This window comes from Hibiscus syriacus, unplaced genomic scaffold (genome assembly GCF_006381635.1).
Source record: "Hibiscus syriacus cultivar Baekdansim isolate YM2019G1 unplaced genomic scaffold, ASM638163v2 tig00112044_pilon, whole genome shotgun sequence".
NCBI lineage: Eukaryota > Viridiplantae > Streptophyta > Magnoliopsida > Malvales > Malvaceae > Hibiscus > Hibiscus syriacus.
The window spans coordinates 968,449-991,936 of record NW_024063242.1 but is presented as its reverse complement, the minus strand read 5'-3'; the positions used below and the strand labels follow the sequence as shown (position 1 = coordinate 991,936).

Below are 23,488 nucleotides of genomic sequence, written 5' to 3'. Positions count from 1 at the left end.
CAAGTGAACTGGCAGTTCTTTCTGGACGAATTTAAAAACAAGTATATTGGGGAGCAGTTTATGAGATCGATGTTGTTGAAATTTATAAACTTGAAACAAAGCGATCGAGCAGTGCATAAGTATGAAGCTGAATACAACAAACTTATCCGATATGCTACCGAGGTAGTACCTAATGAAAAAGCTCGCCGGGATTGGTTTATTGAGGGCTTGAGGCATAAGTTGAAAGAAATGATGTTGGCCTTAAACTTGTCCAGTTTACAAGAGGTTATAAACAGGGCAAAGGTCATTGAAAGAGATCAAGAGGAGACATTAGCAGCAAATCAGAGTATTTCGACGGGGAAAAGAATCGGAACATCTTCATTTGCACAGTATGCAAAAAGGGGAAAGGGCTCAGGTTCTCAATTCACAAATAGAACTGATTATTCTGTAGCTTCACAGAAAACTAAACAGTCTCATTCCTATGCTGTTAGCTCAGGATGAGATCATAGAGAGAAACCTTTATGCTAGACGTATGGCAAGTCACACGGGGGAGCATGTAGGTTACTTTTTGGTACTTTTTTCAATTGTGGTGAATATGGTCACTTTGCTTGAAATTGCCCGAAGAAGTATGGTGATAAATCCGTACAATCTGAGAGATCTGTGGCAGCACCTAATAGAAGCAGAGGGAGAGGAAAATCAGGCGGTCAATCTGAGGCTAGCCAGAGACAAGAAACTCGGGGAGTGGCCCGAGTATATAATATAAAGACTAAAGATGATCCGGATGATCCGGAGATTATAACATGTACATTTCATCTTTTCGATGATCCTGTTTTTGTTCTAGTTGACCCTGGTTCGACACACTCATATATTAGTACCAGGTTGATTAAAACTCGAGAAATTCCTTTAGAACCAATCTATAGTGAAATGATAGCAATAAACCCTCAGGGGCATAGTGCAAGGGTAACTCGAGTATGTAGAAAATGTCCAATTAAGATTTAAGGGGTTGTATTCTTAGCAAACTTAATGGAGTTGCCTTTCGATGAATTTGAAATAATTATGGGTATGGATTGGTTGTTTTTGCATCATGGATGGGTGGATTGTCGTAAGAAGCGATTATTTTTTAAGGATGCGAAAGGCTCCGAAATGGTAGTGATTGCTGAAAAAGCGAAATCACCCTTCCGTGTGATATCAGCCATGACGGCTAAGAAAATGATGGCAAAAGGCTGTGTAGATTTTCTAGCTAATGTGGTAGATACTCGAATACCGAAAGTGATGTTAAAGGATATTCCTACAGTTAAGGAATTTCCAGAGGTATTTCTGGAAGATTTACCGAGTTTACCTCCAGATCGCGAAGTGGAATTTAGAATAGAAGTTTATCCGGGTACTGAACCTGTTTTTATGGCTCCATATAGAATGGCTCCAACGGAGTTAAAGGAATTAAAAGCACAGTTGCAGGAGTTGCTGGATAAGGGATTTATCAGACCCAGTGTTTCTCCTTGGGGAGCACCTGTGTTATTTGTGAAAAAGAAATATGGTTCTATGAGGTTATGTATTGACTATCGTCAATTAAATAAGGTGACAATAAAGAATAAGTATCCTCTTCCGAGAATTGATGACTTGTTTGATCAATTAAAAGGTGCATCAGTATTCTCAAAGATAGATATGAGATCGGGATATCATCAGTTAAAGATTGAAAGAGAGTATATCTCCAAGACGGCTTTTCGGACTCGGTACGGACATTATGAATTTGTGGTAATGCCGTTTGGATTGACGAATACTCCTGCATCATTTATGGACTTAATGAACAAATTGTTTCAACCATTTTTGGATCAATTGGTAGTAGTGTTTATAGACGATATCTTGGTTTATTCCAAATCAAAGGAAGATCATGATACTCATCTTTGAGTAGTCCATCAGATACTTCGTGATAAGAAGTTATATGCCAAATTGTCCAAATGCGAATTTTGGTTATCTGAGATTTCTTTTCTCGGTCATATAGTGTCGGTAGAAGGCATTAGAATGGATCCTAAAAAGATTCAAGCCATAGTAGATTGGCAATCTCCAAAGAATATTACAGAAGTTCGGAGTTTCTTGGGACTTGTTGGTTATTATAGAAGATTTGTGAAGAATTTTTCAATGTTATCTCTGCCACTAACCAAACTGTTGCGAAAAGATGTGCCATTTGTTTGGACAGAGAAATGCCAAAAAAGCTTTGAGATGCTAAAAAGAATTGTAACTGAAGCTCCAGTGCTTGTGCAACCTGAGTCGGGTAAAGAGTATATAGTTTATAGTGATGCATCACATAATGGATTGGGTTGTGTGCTGATGCAAGAAGGAAATGTTGTGGCTTATGCCTCCAGACAATTGAAGAATCATGAGTGAAATTACCCAACGCATGATTTAGAATTGGCTGCAGTAGTTTTCGCTCTAAAAATTTGGCGACATTATTTGTATGGTGAGCGTTGTTATGTTTACACGGACCATAAAAGTCTAAAATATTTGTTGACTCAAAAAGAGCTGAATTTAAGGCAACGAAGATGGAGTGAACTTCTAAAGGATTATGATTTGGTTATTGAATATCATCCGGGAAAGGCTAATGTGGTAGCAGATGCGCTTAGTCGAAAGACTTTTGCAGCTCTAAGGGCTTTAGATACACATGTGTCATTTAATGATGATGGTGTTTTAATTGCTGAATTAAAATTAAAGTCGATATTTCTAGATCGAATTAAAGAGCTATAAGGTCGAGATAAGAAATGCTTAATGAGGTTGAAGCAAGTTGAAAATGAGGAAATTAAAGATTTTGAAATAAGGGATAATGGATGTTTATATTATCGAGGAAGACTTTGTATGCCCGAGGATGAGGAATTGAGGAAAGAAATTCTTTGCAAGGTGCATTACAATCCGTTGACGATGCATCCCGGTGGAAATAAGATGTATCAAGACTTAAAGAGTCATTATTGGTGGCCAGGTATGAAAAGAGCTGTAACCGAGTTTGTAACAAAATGTTTGACATGTCAACAAGTGAAAGCTGAACATCAAGTACCTTCCGGACTACTACAACCAATTTCTATTCCTGAATGGAAGTGGGAGCGAGTTACAATGGATTTTGTTTTGGGGTTACCTTTATTACCAGGTAAAAATGACTCAATATGGGTAATTGTAGATCGATTGACCAAAACAGCACATTTCATTCCAGTTCGAGTAGATTACTCGATGGATAAATATGTTGAAATGTATATAAAAGAAATAGTTAGATTGCACGGAGTGCCGATATCGATAGTGTCTGATCGAGACCCAAGGTTCACCTCAAGATTCTAGAAATCTTTACATGGGGCATTGGGTACTCGATTGAATTTTAGTACAACTTTTCATCCGTAGACAGAAGGGCAATCAGAGAGAGCTATTCAGATGCTAGAGGATATACTGAGGGCATGTGTAATTGAGTTTATGGGATCATGGGAAAAATATTTGCCTTTAGCGGAATTTGCGTATAACAATAGTTATCAATCAAGTATTAAGATGGCTCCATATGAAGCTCTGTATGGGAGAAAATGCAGAACACCATTAAATTGGTTTGAATTAAAAGATCGAGATCTGGTTGGGCCAGATTTGATGAAAGATATGGAGGATAAAGTGAAAATTATCCAGAGCAATTTAAAGATAGCTTCGGATCGACATAAGTCCTATACAGATTTGAAAAGGAAAGAAATAGATCATCAAGTGGGAGACAAAATGTTTTTGAAAGTATCACATTCGAAGAAAGTATTACGTTTTGGGTGAAAAGGAAAACTGAGTCCGAGATTTATTGGACCGTATGAGATATTGAAAAAGATTGGACCCATGGCTTATCAATTGGCCTTACCTCCGGACATGGATAAGATCCACAATGTTTTTCATGTATCAATGCTTAGAAGGTATAGATCAGATCCTGCGCATATTATCACTCCTGAGGTGATAGAGATTCGACCAGACTTGATTTATAAGGAGGAACCGATACGAATTCTAGCAAAGGAAATTAAGGAATTACGTAACAAAAAGATTCCGCTAGTCAAAGTGCTTTGGCAGAATCACAAATTGGAAGAGGCTACCTGGGAAAGGGAGGAGGATATGGAAAAACAGTTTCCACTTCTTTTTAATTCATGTACTCCTTTAAAATTCGAGGACGAATTTTATTAAGGGGGGAGAATTGTAATGCCCCAAAAATTTATTTAATGATTAAATTGAAAAGATTTAAAAATACGAGGATTTATTAAATTAAATTAAATAATGAAAGACGAGGATGAATAGGATTCATAGCTTAGACTAATTTGTAAGAGATGATGATTAAAAGGATATTTTGGTCATTTTGATTAAATTGAATTTAATATTCAATTAGTGGGGAATTAAGATAAGAGATAAGATGAAGAGGGGAATAGGAAGTCAACCATTTCATCTTCTTCTCTTCTTGTCGTGGAAAACTCTCCCCTTCAGCTCAAAGGTAAGCTTTCGATTTAATGGTTATTTCCTTTGATTTTTGATGGGGATTGAAGCTTTGTGTACTATGAAAGCTAAAGGAAGATTTAAATGAGATTAAAACTAAGTTATTGATGAGATATTAGAGATTAAAGATAGTGGGTTTTTGAGTGACATGATGAAATATGAAGGTTTATGGATGTTTTATGGTAGATTTGACTTGTCATCAAGTTAATTAAGAAATATGAAGTGTTAGAATTGGATTTAGAACATGTAGAAAATTGGGTATAATTCTTGAATCTCATGTAGAAGATAAGATTTTGAGGTTAAGGATATGGTAAATATGCATAAATGAGTAAATGAAAATGATAAATGAAGGTGATTGTGCTCAAAATGTAAATTCTGGGCAAGATGCATCGATGCATAAGTAGTGCATCGATGCATAAGTAGTGCATCGATGCATAAGTAGTGCATCGATGCACACCTAAATAAATAAACATCGAATGCACTGAGTGTATTGATGTACAGGTAGTGTATCGATGCACTCCCTTAAGATGAAAACATCGAATGCATATAGTGCATCGATGCGTAGGCTGTGTACCGATCACCAGTGAGAGGATACATCGATACACTATAAAATGTACCGATGCATACATCAAATAAATGAATGAAAATAACCTTTGTTTTAGTTTAAGAAATTAAAGATTTCAAATATAATAATAAGTGATATTGAATGTGTCTTTAATGGATGCTTGAATAGATCGAAATCAAGCTCCCGAGTCTAGCAAAACGAAAGGCAAAGACAAAGTAGCAGAGTAATCAAAATTACGTATTGGAAATAATAGCAAGGCGAACCAGGTGAGTGCATTTAATTACGTACGTACATGTGATAGTAGTTAAAATAGCATAATCTATTAATGTATGTATAGTGATTACCGAATGGCACTTTGTGTGCTAGAATGATAAGGAAATCATACTGAGTGTATGGATTTCCATATGGAGCACTGAGTGTGCTAAATGATAAGGAAATCATATTGAAATTATGGATTTCCAGATAGGGCATATTATGTGCTAAAATGGTAAGGGAATCATACTGAGTGTATGGGTTTTCCAATAAAGCACTAAGGGTTCCAAATGATAAGGAAATCATATTGAAAATATGGATTTCCATATAGGGCATATTATGTGCTAAAATGGTAACGAAATCATACTAATGATATGGATTTTCGAATAGGGCACTTTGTGTTCTAAAATGAAAAGGGAAGCATACTAAGTGTATGATTTTCCAGATAGAGCACTGATAGCGCTAATATTAAAAGGAGCACTGATAGCGCTAATATTAAAAGGAAATTACATGAATTGTATGAATTTCCTATGGAATGTATGGATTCTAATAATGATTGATAAATAAGTTATTGGCATCAGTAATGCAAATTATAGTATATTCATTGGAATTAAAGATTCCTTGGAGAGTAAATATTAGAAGATAATTTGTATGTAGAAATGTTATTCGTGATTATTTATGCCTCACTAAGTAATACTTAATGTGTGTTTATTTCACACGTAGGTTGAATACAACTTGTAAGGAGATATTTGGATATTCAGTTAAGGTCGCCTCATCAGTAACCGTATGACATAATGAATTGTTCTAGTTATATTTTAGTCGGCATGTAATAGATTTTAGTAAAAATGTTTCAAATGAATTTAAACGTATTTATGTAAAGGATAGTTGTATAGTGATGCACGGTTAAATTTTTATGAGTTTTATGCATGTTTGCAGAAATTACTGTAGCAGTGTATCGATGCACTGTAGCAGTGCATCGATACACATTTTTTATTCGAATTTTTGGTGCATCGATGCACTGTTCACGGTACTGTAGTAGTACATCGGTACAGTCACTGTTCACTGTACAGTCACGGTACTGTTCACTATTCATTTTTTTTAAAAAATAATTAGTTTTAAATTTGTTATAACGAAGCATAATGCATATGATATGATATTATCATAATATCATTTACCATTTTAAAGTAAATAATTCTAAATCAATTTTGAAGTGGAGATGGTTTTTTTAAATTCAGGTGACATCTATAATCTGCATAGGTATAATTATACGAATTATGAGTGTTACAGTGGCATCGTGTAACATACAAACAATTGAATCCGTCATAATCATTGAAAAACAACAGAGAAAAACCTAAAAATCCGACGACCCTTCGCGATGCTTTTCATGACAATCGACACAATTTCACTGTGGATGAGAGATTGAGTTTTGATTGCAACAACGAGATGATTCTGATAGTGTCAACAATGATAGCCATGGATTGATGGTGATTGAAAGACAGTGAAGAAAAAATTGATTTTTCTTAAATTATAATATAAAGTATTTTTTTAAAATATATTTTTTAAAATTTTGTATGCATGACACTTGTCAGATAACAATCACATTTAGTGACGGTTACGGGCCAAACACTTAAAAGTGTAACGTTGGAAACGTTAGACACATTTTTAATGAAAAATCTTTAGGCACCAAAAAGTCAATTTGAGATATAGTTTAGACACTTATTTTTGTATTAAGCTTTTATGATATAATATTTATCCCTAATATTTTTTTAATTTTATACTCTTATAATTTTAATATAATTTCTTAAAATTTTGTCCATAATATAAAATCTTACTAATTGCAATTGCGAGTAGAATGAAGATGAACCATCACATATTATCAAGACTAACAATTTAATACAATAATTAGTCAATATTAAAACTAATAATTTAATACAATAATTAATTAACTGGTTTGGAGAGATAAATGGTAGGATTACTTTAACCTAGTAATAATATTATTCTTGTGGCTTTCTGATGATTCATACCCAACGCCCAACCTGTATCCTATCAATTATTGGTTTCCACGTTTACAATATCAAGTTTGTGGCTAATACACCGCCGATGTTTCCTATGATATCCAAGTGGCCCATGCAAAATTTAGTGGTAGATGAATCAAATGCAGTAAGGGCCATCACGGGTAGGTCAGACCTTCTTTTCTTATTAGGTTAATCACCGGGGTAATAACAAAAACAAAAGTCAAATTAACTAAATTAAAAATCCATAGTTTAGTTTGCCAAACTAACTAATTTAAGTTTCTAATGATCAATTTAAAATTAGATTGATAATTTAATAAGATTCGATATTATATTTATGGCTATGGTATTAAATCCGTGAATTTATGGCTATGGTATTAAAACAATACACAACGTACAAAATATACATGCAAATAGACACGGAGCGTGCTCTCCTCCCGCCTTTTGTTTTTCTTCCCATGTTGATCATGGAAAGTTGCCAGATAATTCTTGGTTTTAGAGGATCTTCCCCCCTATTATAACTAGTGCCAAGAAAAATTATGACAATCACACACTATATACATATAAATGGAGTTTCTACATATAAATCATTCATACAGCAATTTCTTCATCTTGGGATGTTGACTGGGATCTTCCTTGGGACCTTGATTCGGAAACCCTCGCAACCACCTCAGCCACCACTAGTCTTGTCAACAACAGCCCTGCAACCAGAGCTGCTCCCATGAGCATCGTAAAGACCGCACTCCAGCTCTTGGCGGAAATGTAACCAGTCAGCAATGGTCCGATTGCAGCACCGACGGAGCCTGTTCCGTCTATGATTGCCGTCACAGTTGCCAATGCTTTTGAGTTCCCCTTCAATGAACTGTGAGTTCCCAGGTCAGCTGAGACGGCAGTTGTTATAAGAGCATAGGGGCCGTTTACAAACATGCCGCAAATGAACATGAGGGCTATGTTCATCGCCATCGAAATGTGTCCGTAAGTACGGTAGAAGTAGAGAGCTGGTATCACGCAGTACATAAAAGTTGCTGCTGTTATAGCTCTGGCATCTAAGCGATCAGAAATGTGTCCGGCTAAGATTCCTCCGAGCACTCCTCCAACATCAAAGATTGTTGACAAGTTTCCTGCTGTTTCACTTGATAAATATTTTCCCTCGATCGCTGCAAGATCGGCGAATAGACCGGAGAATTAGTGATGAACAAACTAGTCAACCAAGAAACATTTAAAAACCAATGAATTCAACATGTTTCAAGACCACAAATAGATATTGGCATACCTGTATGGGAAATGTAGTATGGAAGCCAATAGAGGAATGTGTAAGCGACCAATTTAGCAAAGAATAGGCAGAGAGCAAAAGGAGCAACCCCGGGGATTTTCCATGCTTCGATGAACCCTACAGCCTTCTCCTTGATCTCAGTATCTAAGCGTAATAGAGGCTCTGTCACTTCCTCTTCGTTCTTCCTAGGAGAATCCACTAAATCTTCTTCTTTGTCAGCTCCGACTGATTCGGGACTAACGGGCAACAAAAGGAAAACCGACAAGCCAATGAAAGCTATAAGCAGACCAGGCACAACAAAGGACCAACCCCAACCGTAGCTCAATAGTGCCGAAGCAATCAATGAACCGGTAATGTTCCCAACAGACGTGTGAGCATTCCATATGCCCATAATTAAACCTCGCTTTTTCTTCCCAAACCAGTTACCGACCACTGCAACAACCGAAGGCCACCCTGTTGATTGAAATAAGCCGGCAATCATTTGCACTATAAGGAAGTAGTAAAAGCTATGGATATTAGCCCAGTACCCAACACCAAATAGTGAAGTAAACAAGCCAGTTCCGATCATTCCCACTGTCAAAAAGATCCTTAAATTCATTCTATCACCCAAATGTCCAGAGAAGTACATTCCAAAAGCATATATTGCGAGGAACGCCACGTCCAGTTCACCAAGCAAGACTGATCCATCAGATCGGTTAAATGGTGCCCAACCATCTCCTAGAACCCAAGAAACTCTTTTGTTTTCAGCATGCGAACTGAGGTATGTTATGCTCCACGGGAACTTTAAGCTTACATCGGGTGACTGCGGATCGAGAGCACTCTTGACGATGCTGGTTGTTTTCCTTGTGGCATGGTAGCTAGTGTAAGCGAGAAATGTTACAATCAAGACAATTGCTTGGTGAGTTTTATAGGAAAGTTTCCCTCTCTTAATGTGCTCGAAGAAACGAATCCCAAAAGGCATTCTGAGATTTCTCAAAGCTGGCAATTCACCTAGAGGACCCATGCACTTCGATTCCCTCGGAAAAATATGAGAAAGCAGAGCTGCGAATTCCCCTGAAAAACAACAAGAATAAGATGGCTTGTGAAATCAATTAGCAATGTGGAAAACTAATTCGATATGGAACTCCAAAGGAATTCTTAATCAACAAAGAATTTAAAGAATAAAACAACAAATAACCATATACAACTGTAGATTCTGAAGTAAATTATAATCAAACAATAGAGTTGAACTTTATTCATTCTAAACTAAAACAGCGATATCACTCGTTGCGACAACACTAAGAAATAGCCCAATATAGGTCGTTAAATGCAGGGCAGAGTCCGAAACATGTTTAAATTTCCATTTAAAAAAATCAATCAATCCTCAAATTAATCTCTTATTTTTCCGCGCAAAATCAAATAAAAAGAAAGATCCAGAGAAAAAATAACAACATCAAAGATCAAATTAATCATTCCTTTAGAAATTAATACTCCTTGTCTTCTCCAAAGGAAAGACCCCCAATTTTCATTTCTTTAAAACACGAAACAGTCTCAAATTCAACATAGAAATCAAGCTCATATTTTAAGTAGACCCATAGTTAATGATTCTACACAAAATAGAATTCAAAGGAATCCTAAAAAATTGCAGAAAATATTAGAAACAGAACATAAACCGCGAACAAAACTACGATCGAGAGTTAACATACTTTTTTTATGCGCGAATACAGATTCTACATCGAAATACAGAGATCACCGGCGCAGGAAAAGGGAATAAAAAAACTGGGTTTGTTAAATTTGCTTCCAAAAAACAAGTCGAAAGAAGGTCAAAAACAATTTACAAACATTAAAACTTTAGAGAGAGAAAAAAAGCAAGATTGCATGAACAGAAAAATCATTACCTCTAACTTGGCTGACTCACTAGATTCTTAACTTCCTTCCCCATTGAAACTCGTCTCTTTCTCTCGCTTGTAAGTTACTCTCCTCTGTTAAACGAAGGAGAAACGCGATCACGGTTTCAACTCCCTGTTGCCGCGGGAGGATTCTTGTAATGAACGTAAATAAATAATTTAAAGATTGGAATTGGCGACCATGCCCCTACAAAAGTTCCCAATTATAATATTCATCCCCTTGTAACATAGTTATTGTATAACTCCAATTTTGGGTAAATTTACTAAATTGCACTCGAGAACACTTTTTTTGTAATTTTCGTAACTATTAAGGTCGAGGGATCCATTATTCCATTAGGCAGCAATCACCACTAGGCACTAAGCCACTAACCAACTTATATACACTTATATAATGTTGTTTCTGGTAATAATAATTAACGTACGCAATTAAAAATGAAAGTGAGATCCGTTCATTTATAACCTAAAAATGCAGTGTGGTGACTAAATTATCCCACCGATCAGTATGTAAGGTGAACAAAAACAAGTCGAATGTTAACGAGTTGTTGCGTGTATGATCTGACGAAAGATAAGCTGCATGATACATGCTTTACTTCGCCAATTCAATTTTTAGTTATGCATGTTATCATATATTATTGATTATGTAAGATATTTGAGAGCTAAAAAATAATCAAAGTAATATCAATATAAAATAAGACATGCATAAAAATAAAATTTAACGTGGTTTAATTTTTTTCTATCTCGAAAAAAAATAAAATATGAACAACTTAACTAATGGACTGACAAACTCAATGTGGGCGAGGGTAATTTCTATTAAACAAACAGGGGGGATATTTCCGTGAATTCACTATCCGAGTTGAATTATAAGAAAGGGCGGGTGGAGCCGTGGAGGAGTCGGGAATGCATATTCGCATACTAGAGGACAATATGAGAAATATTCTACCGGGCAGAGTATAATCCAATCAATATCCATTGGTTCAACTTTTCTCCAGTCCCTTTATTTTTCTAAATTTTAAAATTTAGTCACTGTGTTTTTAATTCTAAGAATTTAGTCTTTACTTCTATTATTTGATAAAAAAAATAAAATCCATTTGAATCCAAGGATTGGTCTTGGTGGCAAAGGTGACATATTTCCCCAGATAATCTAAATTCGAGTAATATTATCTGTAATTAATGTACGCATGAATTTATCCAAGATTAAGGTAACACAAATTAAATCATAAAATTATACCTAGAACGATAATAAATTATTTAATTGACTTCTGGTAAATTTAATTCTATTTAATTTTTTCTTTACGGGCAAGAAATCTCTTACTCTTGACATTTCATATAAAACATCTAACTTTTAAGTTGTTTATAATTTTGTTTATACCGATACGTCACTTATTAATCATTATATCCTAATTTAACCGTTATATTTTATCAGTCATGACCTACAATACATCATAAACTATAATAAAATTACTTTTGATCAAATGAAAAGTTATCTCTTAAAAATTTTAAATTCTCATATAATTTAAGTATTTTTTGTAATTTTATTCTCAAAATTTTATAAGTTTGCCGTAATATAAAAAATAAACCCTAAATTTTAAAATATTATACCCTAACTCAACGTTCACATCTTCTTAGATACGACCTACAACACATCATAACTTATAACAGGAAAATTACTTATTTTTTTTTATAATCATTTACAACATTACACGATTATTTATAATATGACACATAACATCTATGCCATGAGAATACATTTATAAAATTTTAGAGAGAGACAAATTTATAAAATTTTATAAAAAAAAATATAAATTATGAAAAATTAAAATACCTACAAGTTCGAAAATTTTAGAAGAAGTGAACGTCCCCATTTACTCCCCTATTATTTAACCAAATCTAATCGTTCCCCTATTTAGTTGACTTGGGATGTCAATGACGTGGGATGAGTATTATGTAATGTTGAAGGAAGATCCGAGGGACACCTGGAGACTGAGATACTTGACTTCTTGGCTTCAGCTGGTTGGGTTAATTTTGGATTCAAAAGAATTTCTTAATTTTAATATAACTGCTCTGAAAAGGACTAATCGATCGGGTGTATTTCATATCCGAATCTGATTGCAAAATAATGGTAGCGAAACGAAAGTGCACAGAAGCTTCGTAGCCCGTAGAATAATGAAGCCGGCCAGTTTAAACATTATCCCTTTATGTGAGTTTTAGATTTATGTTTTCTGCACGAATCGAGTGACCTCTGTAATAAAAGAATTATTATTATTATTATTGAAGATTCGAATTCGAGCACATTAGATATTAAGAGTGTAAGTGTTAAACATTTGAAAGATTAATAGTTATTTTTGAACAGTATTAAAAAAAATTATTGTTAACAAAAAATAAATGAATAATTTTATTAATTTTTTTGACAAAATCCTATAACTATAAGAAGTGGTGGATCCAAAAATATTTTTTAGGGTGGACACATATGTGTTACTAATAAAAAATTTCGTACAGGGTGGGCACAAATAAAATTTTAGCGTGGGCACCTTCAGTAAAGCGAACAACTAACATAAAGAAATTCAGATTTCTGGGTGGACACGTGCCCACCCTGGTCTCCATATACATCTGCCACTGACTATGAGAGGGTAAAGTACATACTTAGTCGTTCAATTATTATCTTGGTTTCATTTTAATCATTTATTGCTTTTTTAATTATACTTAATGTTATGTTTTGGTCACATACCGTTAAAAAATAAAGTTATTGACGTAATATTTTTTTTCATTAATAATAAGACATTATTTTATTATGACATGTTAATATCGTCATTAATCTTTTAACGGTAAGAATTAAAATATGACTTTAAATCCAATTTTTCAAAAAGTAATAATTTGATAATCGAAATAGAGTGAAACACTTGACTGCTAGACAAGAATGCCAATACGGAATAGAATGATACAATAATGGCGATGCATGACGTGAACTCCAACACATCTTTTAGTTTACCCCTTGGGCCGATGTCATTTCTTCAATAAGACACCAATTGTCTACATCTTTTTCATAAAATAAATAAGATGGATGCGAAGCGCATGCATGTGTTGACAACTGAACAGTGCAGCATTATTGTTATGTATATGAAAGCCGCTTCTCTGGGAAATGATTTGTTTTGAACTAGAAATTTCTCCAATCAGTGAGTCATTTTCCATACGTTCTCTTTTATATATATATATATATAACTAAAATGGAAGCTTGAGGAAATCACCCAGAAATTTCCTGGTTTGAAGTTATGCTGTCTCATCGTGAAAGTATGGGGGCGGTTGGATTTTTGCATTAATTGATTAAATTAGGACGTATCGGTTATTGGAAGGAAAATACCTACTCTAATTAAAACAGAGTTATCGGGGTTTTCAATCAATCCATCAATATAACTTTTTAAATGATTTTATCAATCCGATAGGAGAATTTAATTAAGGTAAATAAAGAGCTTTTTTTACTCAAAGAATCAATAATTATATGTCAAACACCCATTGACCAAATTTTATCGATTTAACACCTATTTGTTGATATGGACTGAAGGCGCAGATCACCAAATGTGCCTTCCTTAGATTTTCGTCTGAGCTAGCGTCATGTGGGCAAAGCACGGATCAATATCCGCACCTTCGTGGTAAAGCTGACACGCGGCGATCACCTTGAATTATTGGGTATTCTATTATCACCCGAGCCTTAAAGTTTGGCGACTCATCCGTCCCCCTCCCCTATAAATACCATTGAATGCAAAACATCAAACCACACCAAAATTATTTTCACATTCTTCCTACTATCAATTCCTTCTATCAAGCTAAGTAGATTTTGTTATAGTTCTTAGAATATAAAATTATTTTTTATTATATTATATTTATTTTATATTTAACTATTTGACCAAATTTTTTGTACTAACTATCTCATATTATTTTTTGCGATTGTAAAATGGAATACGAGATCAAATCTCGAGATATTTTGCCGACACGGTAACAATATTAAATTGTGTTTAATTTATTGTGAATTTTTTTTTAAAAAAATTAGCATTAGTTTATATTTTAATTCATATAATATTTATTTAATTAGGCATATTTTAATTATTGTTTTTGTAGATATAAGACTCTCAATATTTCAAACTTTCAAACTCTAAAAATGAGGCATATTTCAGCTATTGTTTACCATGATAGAGAAATTTGGGAAGATGAAATCGACTTTGTCTTCGCATCAAATCATTATGTCATAATATCCTTCAAGAGAAACATCACACTTGAGGAGATGATCCTTAAAATTTCAAGGAAGGTTCATGTTTGAAGTATTAGAAGACTAGCCTCACTTCAATACAAATTTTAAATCGCAGTATTTTCGTTAACTTATACAGCGTTCGAAACTCTCCAACGATGACGATGTTGCTATTATGGTTAATTCTCATAATCAAAATTCAAACGTTGATACAAAAATGTATGTGACATTTGTTAAAGTGTCTGCGGTTCGTGGTATGTCATTATGCTCCCACTATGGGCTGACTCAACAAACTGATCAAATTGACAACCCAACTCAAGTAAAGTGTAATGATTTTAACTCGCTAATGGGAAACCCACATTCTGGTACCATCCCTCAAGTCCAATGATGAGGCATTCATCAATAACTTGTTATGATCTCTATCGAGGTTGCTCCACAAACAATCCGTATGGCAACATCGTTTTCAGTTCAAGGAGAAGACATCCATCTGCCAATTTCTTTGACTTGAATATGGGGATGCCCTCAACACAACAATATGTTAAGTACCCATTTGACGCGATGCCTTCAAGTTCCAGGGGAAGGCATTCAACTGCAAGATTCTTCGACCTGAATGTCGAGATGCTTGCGACACAACACTCAGTTCAAAACCCGTACGACATGATGTCTTCAAGTTTAAAGGGAAGTCATGAACTCCGATGATGATGATGTAGATGAAGTTCCCAAAAATACGGTACACACCGAATCTCCAACACACATGTATGAAGTTGACTATGGTGCAATGTATGGGTCAAAATTTACGGATATGCCTAATGTTGGTGACTACGGATTTAACTCATCAGTCAATGATGGTGAGTTATATATAAAAAATGGAGTTTCTATTGAAAGAAGAAACGATAATTGCAATTAATAATTACAACATTCATAATTCTGTTCACTCTAGAGTCGATCGATCCACAACCGAAAAGTATGTTTGCTGTTGTCTCCAACGTGATAATGAATGCAACTAGATGGTTTGTGTATTGAAGAAGAAGATGAAAAATAACATATGAGAACTAACAGTAAACAAATGTCCTCATACATGTTGTTGCAGAGAGATCAACCAGAACCATCCTAACTTGGACTCCGACATTATCTGCCAAGCCATCATGTCCATGGTCAAAGAAAGCTCCTATATAGCTATTGCGGTGCTAATTTTAGCTATACAATCTCAATATGGGTAAATCGTTTCCTATAGGAAAACATGGAAGATAAAGCATAATATCATTAAAAAAAACTTCACAGTGAGTGAGATTCATCTTATAACGAACTACCAAGTTGGTTTAGGGTAGTGCGTAGACTGAATCTTGGGATAATAGTCGACTTCGAAACTTGTCATGCATACCACAATGATCGAGTGCTTCACGATCAATGCCAATTCTACCTATTTTTTGGACTTACCTATAGTGCATTAATGTTGTGAAATATTACAAGCCCGTGGTCCAAATTGATAAAACATTCTTGTATGGAAAATACAAACAAGTTCTATTATTGGCAGTTGTCCAAGATGATAATCACAACATTTTTCCAGTTGATTTTTCCATTATTGAATGAGAATATACAAACTCTTGGGTTTTTTTCCTCAAAAACTTACACTTACATATTGTCACGAGGGAAAAAATTATGTCATTTCAGATCATGGAGATGAGATCAAAGTAGCAATGAAGTCTTTGGGTCCAATGTGGCAACCACCCTATGTTCAAAATTTGTACTGTATCCAACATATTATCGCGAACTATCATGGAAAGTTCAAGAATAATGATGAACGTCAATTACTTGTACGCATGAGTTTGTCATAATTCCTAATTTCATTTCTCCATCATTTTAATTTTTTATAGGAACTTAACAGTAAGTATTACATTTGAAGCTCAGGTTACGAACTACTTCCTTAAACGTTTGATTTCATGCTTCAAGATTTGCGAGGAAAAAACGAGCAAGGATATAATTAAATTAGCATCATAAACAAAGAAATGTGGACAAATGCATATGATGATAGATATCAATATGGACACATGATGACCAACTTGGTCGATGCTATCAATTCGACCTTAAAGGGGGTGTCATTTACCAGTAACAATTTTGGTTAAAATGACGTATTTTTATTTGGGAGTGCTTTTTTCCAAGCTCGGGGGACAAGCTGAAACTTGGATGCGAAACGATCATGTTTATCACCCAAGATTAATTGCATATCTACAAAAAATTGCTCCTTCAAATGGAATATCTGTAACAAGCTTCTCTCAAACCCATGAATTATTTTGTGTCACAGAAATGCCACGACCTCTTCAAGGGATTGAAGCTAACTCGTTTAAAGTTAATCTACAATATAGGTGGTGTGACTGTGGGTTTTTTTCAAGCTCTGAAGTATCAATGCTCCCATGTTATAGAAGCTTGCTCTTATACCCGTCAAGATTATAACCATTTTGTGGATCTCGTATACTGACTTTCAGAAGTATTTAAGGTATACAAATTTGATTTCCCCTATAGATAATGAGAAAGAACCAGATGTGGTTCAGAATTGGCTTTCTATTGTACCAGATTCGTCCTTATTAAAGGAGTCAGGTAGTCCAAAATCCATTTGAATTCATTGTGTATGGATATTCGAGAGACTTCCAAAGAAAATAAAAGATGTGAACAATGTAGAAACCTAGGCCACAATAGGAAAAAAATGTAAATCTCTTTTATCATTACATAACCATTGATGCTATGACGATGAAATTATTGTTTCTGAAATCTCAATTTGTGATATTTCATTTTCATTTTACTTGCATTATTATCATTTGAGTATCACTATGTAATGAGCTACTCAAGTGAAAATTAAGTAAAAACATTACAAACTAAATAATAAAAATAATAAAAACAATTAAATAGAAACATTAAATACAAATGATATAATTCAAACAATTAAATAATAAAAATATTAACAAACAAAATAAATAAAAAGTTAATAATTAAATAAAAATATTAAATTTGCTTATAAATAAAGAAAATTAAATTAAAACATTACAAACTAAACAAGTCTATCAATGTCTGCGTCTTGAATGTGTTTCATAGGGCGGTGGTTGTCTATTTCGATTAGTGTTTATTCGTATAAGTTGTTCTTCCTCCTCACTCTCATTGTCGTCATCATCAGCAGTAGCATGTACATTTTGCCGATGAGGGACAAATGGCGATGTAGCACCTCCATAGAATAAGGACCCTGGAGGTGTATGACTAACAATCCCATCGCTCAAAGAAAACTGTGAAAACTGCGAAAACATCGACATCGATGACTGTGAAAACTGGGTCGGATATGTTGAGTATGTGGTGATGCATCACCCGCCAAATAAACAACATATAAGCCCACACTGGATCTAAAAGCATGAAGCTATAATATCCATCAGGAGGTGTCATAAAACCCTACGGTGATGGCATCTGAATCGGTTGCGGTGGCATTTGACCCGACTGTGGTGGCATATGAAACAACTATGGAATATAAATTGGTGTAGACGATGGTTGCTATGATGGTTTCGGTGTTGCAACTAAGGATGAACCAGAAGTGCCTACTCTCTGTTTACGAGTCGGGGGTCAATGATGCTGTGCTGGTAGACACTTTTCTCGAAGTCGATGAATGCTCTCGCCTCCTGCTTCATCGAAAAGTATGAATAACTTCCCATTTGTGTTGAATCACTAATAATAGTCATCCGTAACCGAATAATGATCCACATAAATTGGCTCCCTACGAGGAATACATCCACGTCGATCCTCCCAGATCATTACCCACTCGTTGTGCTTCATCAACCAGTTGACTTCTTTTTTGCCCCGTCTATCGATGTTATGCAAATTGTCGAGATTCCCAAGTGATTCAGGAATAGATTGTATGAAACCAAATTGGAGGAGCACGTGATCAATGGGATGTCACTCGATAATAGCATAACATATCAGAGGGAGCACCGCTATCCATACATCTAATGGGCCACTCAAGTGATGTGAGATGCAATGCCTCATTTCTTCAGTAGCATAAGGAGTCCATTGAGACTAAAACAAATATATACAATTCTTATCAAAATAATATTTTAATTATATAACGATAATTAAAGGTAAGAAATAAAATTTAAATACATATATATGTACTAGCCTTTTGATCAATAAGTATATGAATTTCTTCCAATTTGTCTGGTATATCACGATGATCTTTCCTTATACATGACCACCTATTCAGTGTAAAAAATTTCATTATATATTCAAAAAAATTATTTATATATGAACTCAATATTGAAATTACGTCAATAATAATGAGAAGACTACTAAGTTTTTCACGATCGGACATAAAAAGGGCATACGATACCATGCCCATGACTGTAGAAGTGTTGAAAACATTTTTGTGTTTCGATATAACAAATTAAGATTAAATGAATTTTAAGATTTTACAAATGATTTTCTAAGTATATTCGATTTAATTAATCGAATATCAAATTATTACTCAAAGTCTTTCAAGTTCAAATTCAATCCTTACTAAATGTGTAAAATTGTGTTTTATACTTAAACTATTTTTGAAACAATTTTCACAAAGTATTTTGAACCAAAATCAAGCCTAAAATCATTTTTTCAAAGTGATGCACCGATGCACCAATCCATACATTGATGCACCAATTATTTTTTCAAACATCGAATGCATTTTATGCATCGATGCACATACCATGCATCGATGCACTCAGTGCATTTGATGCATCGATGCACAATGCACAAGACCATGCAACGATGCACTCAGGCTTTTTCAAAACATCGAATGCATTTTATGCATCGATGCACTCTTAGTGCAGCATTTTATGCATCGATGCACCTTATTGCACCGATGCACTGAGAGTCCAATAGTCAAAATATTGAATTTTACACTGATGCACCGATGTACTAGGGTATGCATCGATGCACTGCCTCTCCAACTGCTTTAATTAATTGTTTTCATACTTAAACGGCTCTATTGACTCCACTAATCATCCCCAACGTTCAGAATCATTTGAAGGTGTATTTAAACAAGCTTAGAATCCATTGATCAACAAAACAAGAAACAACAAGCAACTAGAATCAAGAGAAAATCAAAGAGAAAGCATCAAACCTCAAGTTTGAGCATTTCAAGCCTATTTTTCATTCAATATTTATTTTGCTTTCAACAATACTACTTGTATTCAATTGTATTCATTCTTGAGTGTTTTTTCTTTGTTCTAGAATTGTGCAAACAATCTACCTTGTGAGGATTTGTGTAAGTTTTGCAAATTTGTAATCTTCTCTTTGGGAGAGAGTGTTCTCAAGAATTTGGGGTATAATTCTTGAGGGATTTGTAAGGTTACTCTTTGTCCTCAAAAGAAAGACAAATTAGTGAATTTGTGGAAAATCCTTAGTGTGGATAGCTAAGGTAGTGGACGTAGACTTTAGTTGAGAAAGTTGAACCACTATAAATCGTTGCGCAATTACTTTCAATTTTCTGCATAGCTTCCACCGAAATTTTTATTTGCCAATTCACCCCCCTCTTGGCCATATTCGTCGATCAATTAACTCAACAATTGGTATCATAGCCTCACTCATTTGAAGGTTTAATCGCCTCTTGAGTCAATTCGGGAAGAGTTACATCGATTGTCAAGTCATCAATGGCCTATACTTCAAATGTCGACTCCGGTCTCGATTCTATGCCCGTCAACAAGCATCCTTTATTCAATGGAGCTAACTATGCCTATTGGAAGAATAGGATGATGTATTTCATTCAAGAAAGTGACATGGGAGCATGGAATGTTGTAGAAGATGGATACATCAAGCCTCTCACTCATCCAAGATTGTGGAGTGAAGGAGAGACAAGAATGTTCCAGCTCAACTCCAAAGCAATCCATATCATATTTTGTGATCTTGGACCAGATGAATATGGAAGAGTTTCATCTTGTACAACCGCCAAAGAAATATGGGATAAACTACAAGTCACTCGTGAAGGCACCGACGAGGTAAAAGAATATAAAATTAGTCTTCTAACACATAGATATGAAAATTTCAGGATGAAACCAAATGAAGATATCAAAGCTATCAGGGATAGATTCTCAACGATTTTCAATGGCCTCAAATCATATGGAGAGATCATTCCAAACGAAAAGCTTGTGAGGAAGTTAGTTTACTCACTTCCAAAATCATGGCAATCCAAGAAGACTGCAATCATCGAGGCTAAGAACCTAAAGTCCTTAACTCTTGAAGAGCTAATCGGTTCCCTCCTCACTCATGAAATGATGCTTGAAGATGAGGTGGACCTCGATAAGATTGACGAGACACCAAAGGAGAAGGAGAAGAAGAAAAACATTGGAGTTGCCCTCAAATCCACAAAAGATGAGAGTGATTCAGATGAAGATGACAATGACGAGGAAATGACATTGTTTGCAAAACGGTTCAGAAAAATGATGAGACCTTACCGAGGAAGAAAATTCAAACGAAATGAAGGCCTCAAAAATGAACCAAAAGATAAGGATCCTATCATTTGCTATGAATGCAAAAAACTGGGGCATGTTAAATATGATTGCCCACAATTGAAGAGAAAGGGTCAATCAAAAAATAAGCACAAGGCTCATGTGGCTATATGGAGAGATGAAGAGGGTTCCGATGAAGAGGAACAAGAAGTAGCAAACTTGTGCTTGATGGTATTCGGGGAAGATTCTAAGGTAACCTCTAACTCATCTGAATTTGATGATTTATCTTATGATGAACTATTAGAGTAATATAATGGGTTGGCTTCGGATTATGAGAAATTGTTTTTAAAATATAAAAAATGATGTTTCAAAATTGAAAAATGAAAATAAACTCATACCCAAAACAACAACGATCTTGAAAGTAAAATATAAAAAATGATGTTTCAAAATTGAAAAATGAAAATAAACTCATACCCAAAACAACAACGATCTTGAAAGTAAAATCAAAGATTTGTAAATCAAACTAGAAGAGTTTGAAAAGAAAATTTTGGATTTGCAAAATTTACTTTCAAAGGTAAATGATGATCATCAAAAGAAAATTGATTTGTAAATCAAACTAGAAGAGTTGAAAAGAAAATTTGGATTTGCAAAATTTACTTTCAAAGGTTAAATGATGATCATCAAAAGAAAATTGATGATCTTAAAACTTCTTTTGATAAAGATGGAACAAAACGTTTTGAAAATGGAGAAAATTCAAAATCCAACTTTGTTAGAAAAAGTTTTAAAAAACTACAATCATAGAGGTCCCCAAAGAACCTCTAATGGAAAAATCACAAGGCACGATAATCAAATTCAAACTCATGGTACCTTGATAGTGGATGCTCAAGACACATGAATGGGGACAAAGCCGTTCATAGAGCTTAACGCCAAAAATGGAGGAGAAGTGACTTTTTGGTGATAATTCAAAGGTCACATCGAATGTATAGGTACTATAGGTAATACCTCTTCATACAAATTAAAAATGTTTTATATGTGAATGGATTAAAGCATAATCTCTTGAGTATTAGTCAATTATGTGATAAAAGATTCAATGTAATGTTTGAAACTAATGGTTGTAAAGTTATTGACATTGCATCTATTCGAATTATGTTTGTTGGTCATAGAATAGGAAACATATACATGGTGCATTTAGACTATATTGATATGACTAATTTATGCCTAGTTGCTAAGGATGAGCATGATAGTTGGTTATGACATAGGAGACTAGGACATGCTAGTATGAGTGTTTTGCAACGACTAATTCAAGGAAATTTAGTTTCGAGGGTTGCCTAAGCTTAATTTGATAATGATAAAATCTGTATGCTTGTGCAAGGAAAAAAAAGCGAATTTCTTTTAAATCCATTAATGATGTATTAACTAGTAGAGTATTACAATTGATCCATATAGATCTTTTTGGGTCAACTAGAACTACTAGATTGGGTGGAAAACAATATGCATTTGTCTTGATAGATGACTATTCTAGATATACTTGGGTTCTATTCTTAATTACTAAAGATGAAGCGTTAGAAAAATTCATCACGTTTTCAAAAGTAATCCAAAACAAAAAAGGTTACTCTATAACTAGTGTTAGGAGTGATCATGGAACTGAATTTGAAAATCTTGGATTTACTAATTTTTGTAATTCTAATGGTATTAGTCATAATTTTTCAGCACCTAGAACCCCTCAACAAAATGGAGTTGTTGAGAGGAAAAATCGAACTTTAGAAGAAATGGCTAGAACCATTATTTTTTGTAGGAGACGATGTAGCCATATTGAGATTGTATTGCAGAAATCAGCACTGCAATAGGTATGTGGGAGCTTGCTCTGACCAAGGGTATGAAGGCTTGGCAAATCACGTTGGAGTCCAAGTTTTTATGGTCCTGGTTGATCCCCTGTGCACAATATGTATAGGGGTTATTGTATTTTGTTTGTAACACCCCTAACTCATATTCCAAGATTTCATTTAAGAACTTCAAATCTTAAATCTCTCCTAACTCCATCATCCTTTGATGTTAAGATAACTTAAGCTTTCCTTAAGCTTAGTTATCATCTAATAATCAAAAACCAATCTTAAATTTAACAAGAAACTCAATAATCGGAAATCTTACCTTTGTTTTGGTTCACACGCACAAGGAAGAAAGAAGAAGAAGAGAACTCTGGAAGCCTTGGGTGTTTTCTCCCCTTCCACCCACGTGTATCCTTATATATATATACTTATCCTTTCTTTAATTATTTTCCATACAATTACTCTATTGTCCTTCAATTCCTTATTCCTTTCAATTCCATCCTACATAATAATTTACATGTAAATCT

At 34.5% G+C, this 23,488-nt stretch overlaps 1 protein-coding gene across 1 annotated transcript; it reads right to left on the bottom strand.

Moving 5' to 3' along the window:
- Positions 1 to 7,725: 7,725 nt before the first annotated feature.
- Positions 7,726 to 9,613, bottom strand: LOC120174319 (putative glycerol-3-phosphate transporter 1). Its single transcript, XM_039181214.1, has 2 exons — positions 8,561 to 9,613; positions 7,726 to 8,444 (listed from the first exon to the last, which is right to left on the bottom strand). The coding sequence occupies exons 1-2, from the start codon at positions 9,561 to 9,563 to the stop codon at positions 7,879 to 7,881; spliced, it is 1,569 nt and encodes a 522-aa protein (XP_039037145.1). The 5' UTR covers positions 9,564 to 9,613; the 3' UTR covers positions 7,726 to 7,878.
- Positions 9,614 to 23,488: the final 13,875 nt, after the last annotated feature.

What these genes read in the sequence shown, in the direction of transcription:
- LOC120174319 (XM_039181214.1), bottom strand. Translation starts at nt 9,563, where the DNA reads ATGGGTCCTCTAGGTGAATTGCCAGCTTTGAGAAATCTCAGAATGCCT. An exon ending in ATACTACATTTCCCATACAG is followed by an intron (nt 8,445 to 8,560) that starts GTATGCCAATAT and finishes CCGATCTTGCAG; the next exon opens with CGATCGAGGGAAAATATTTA.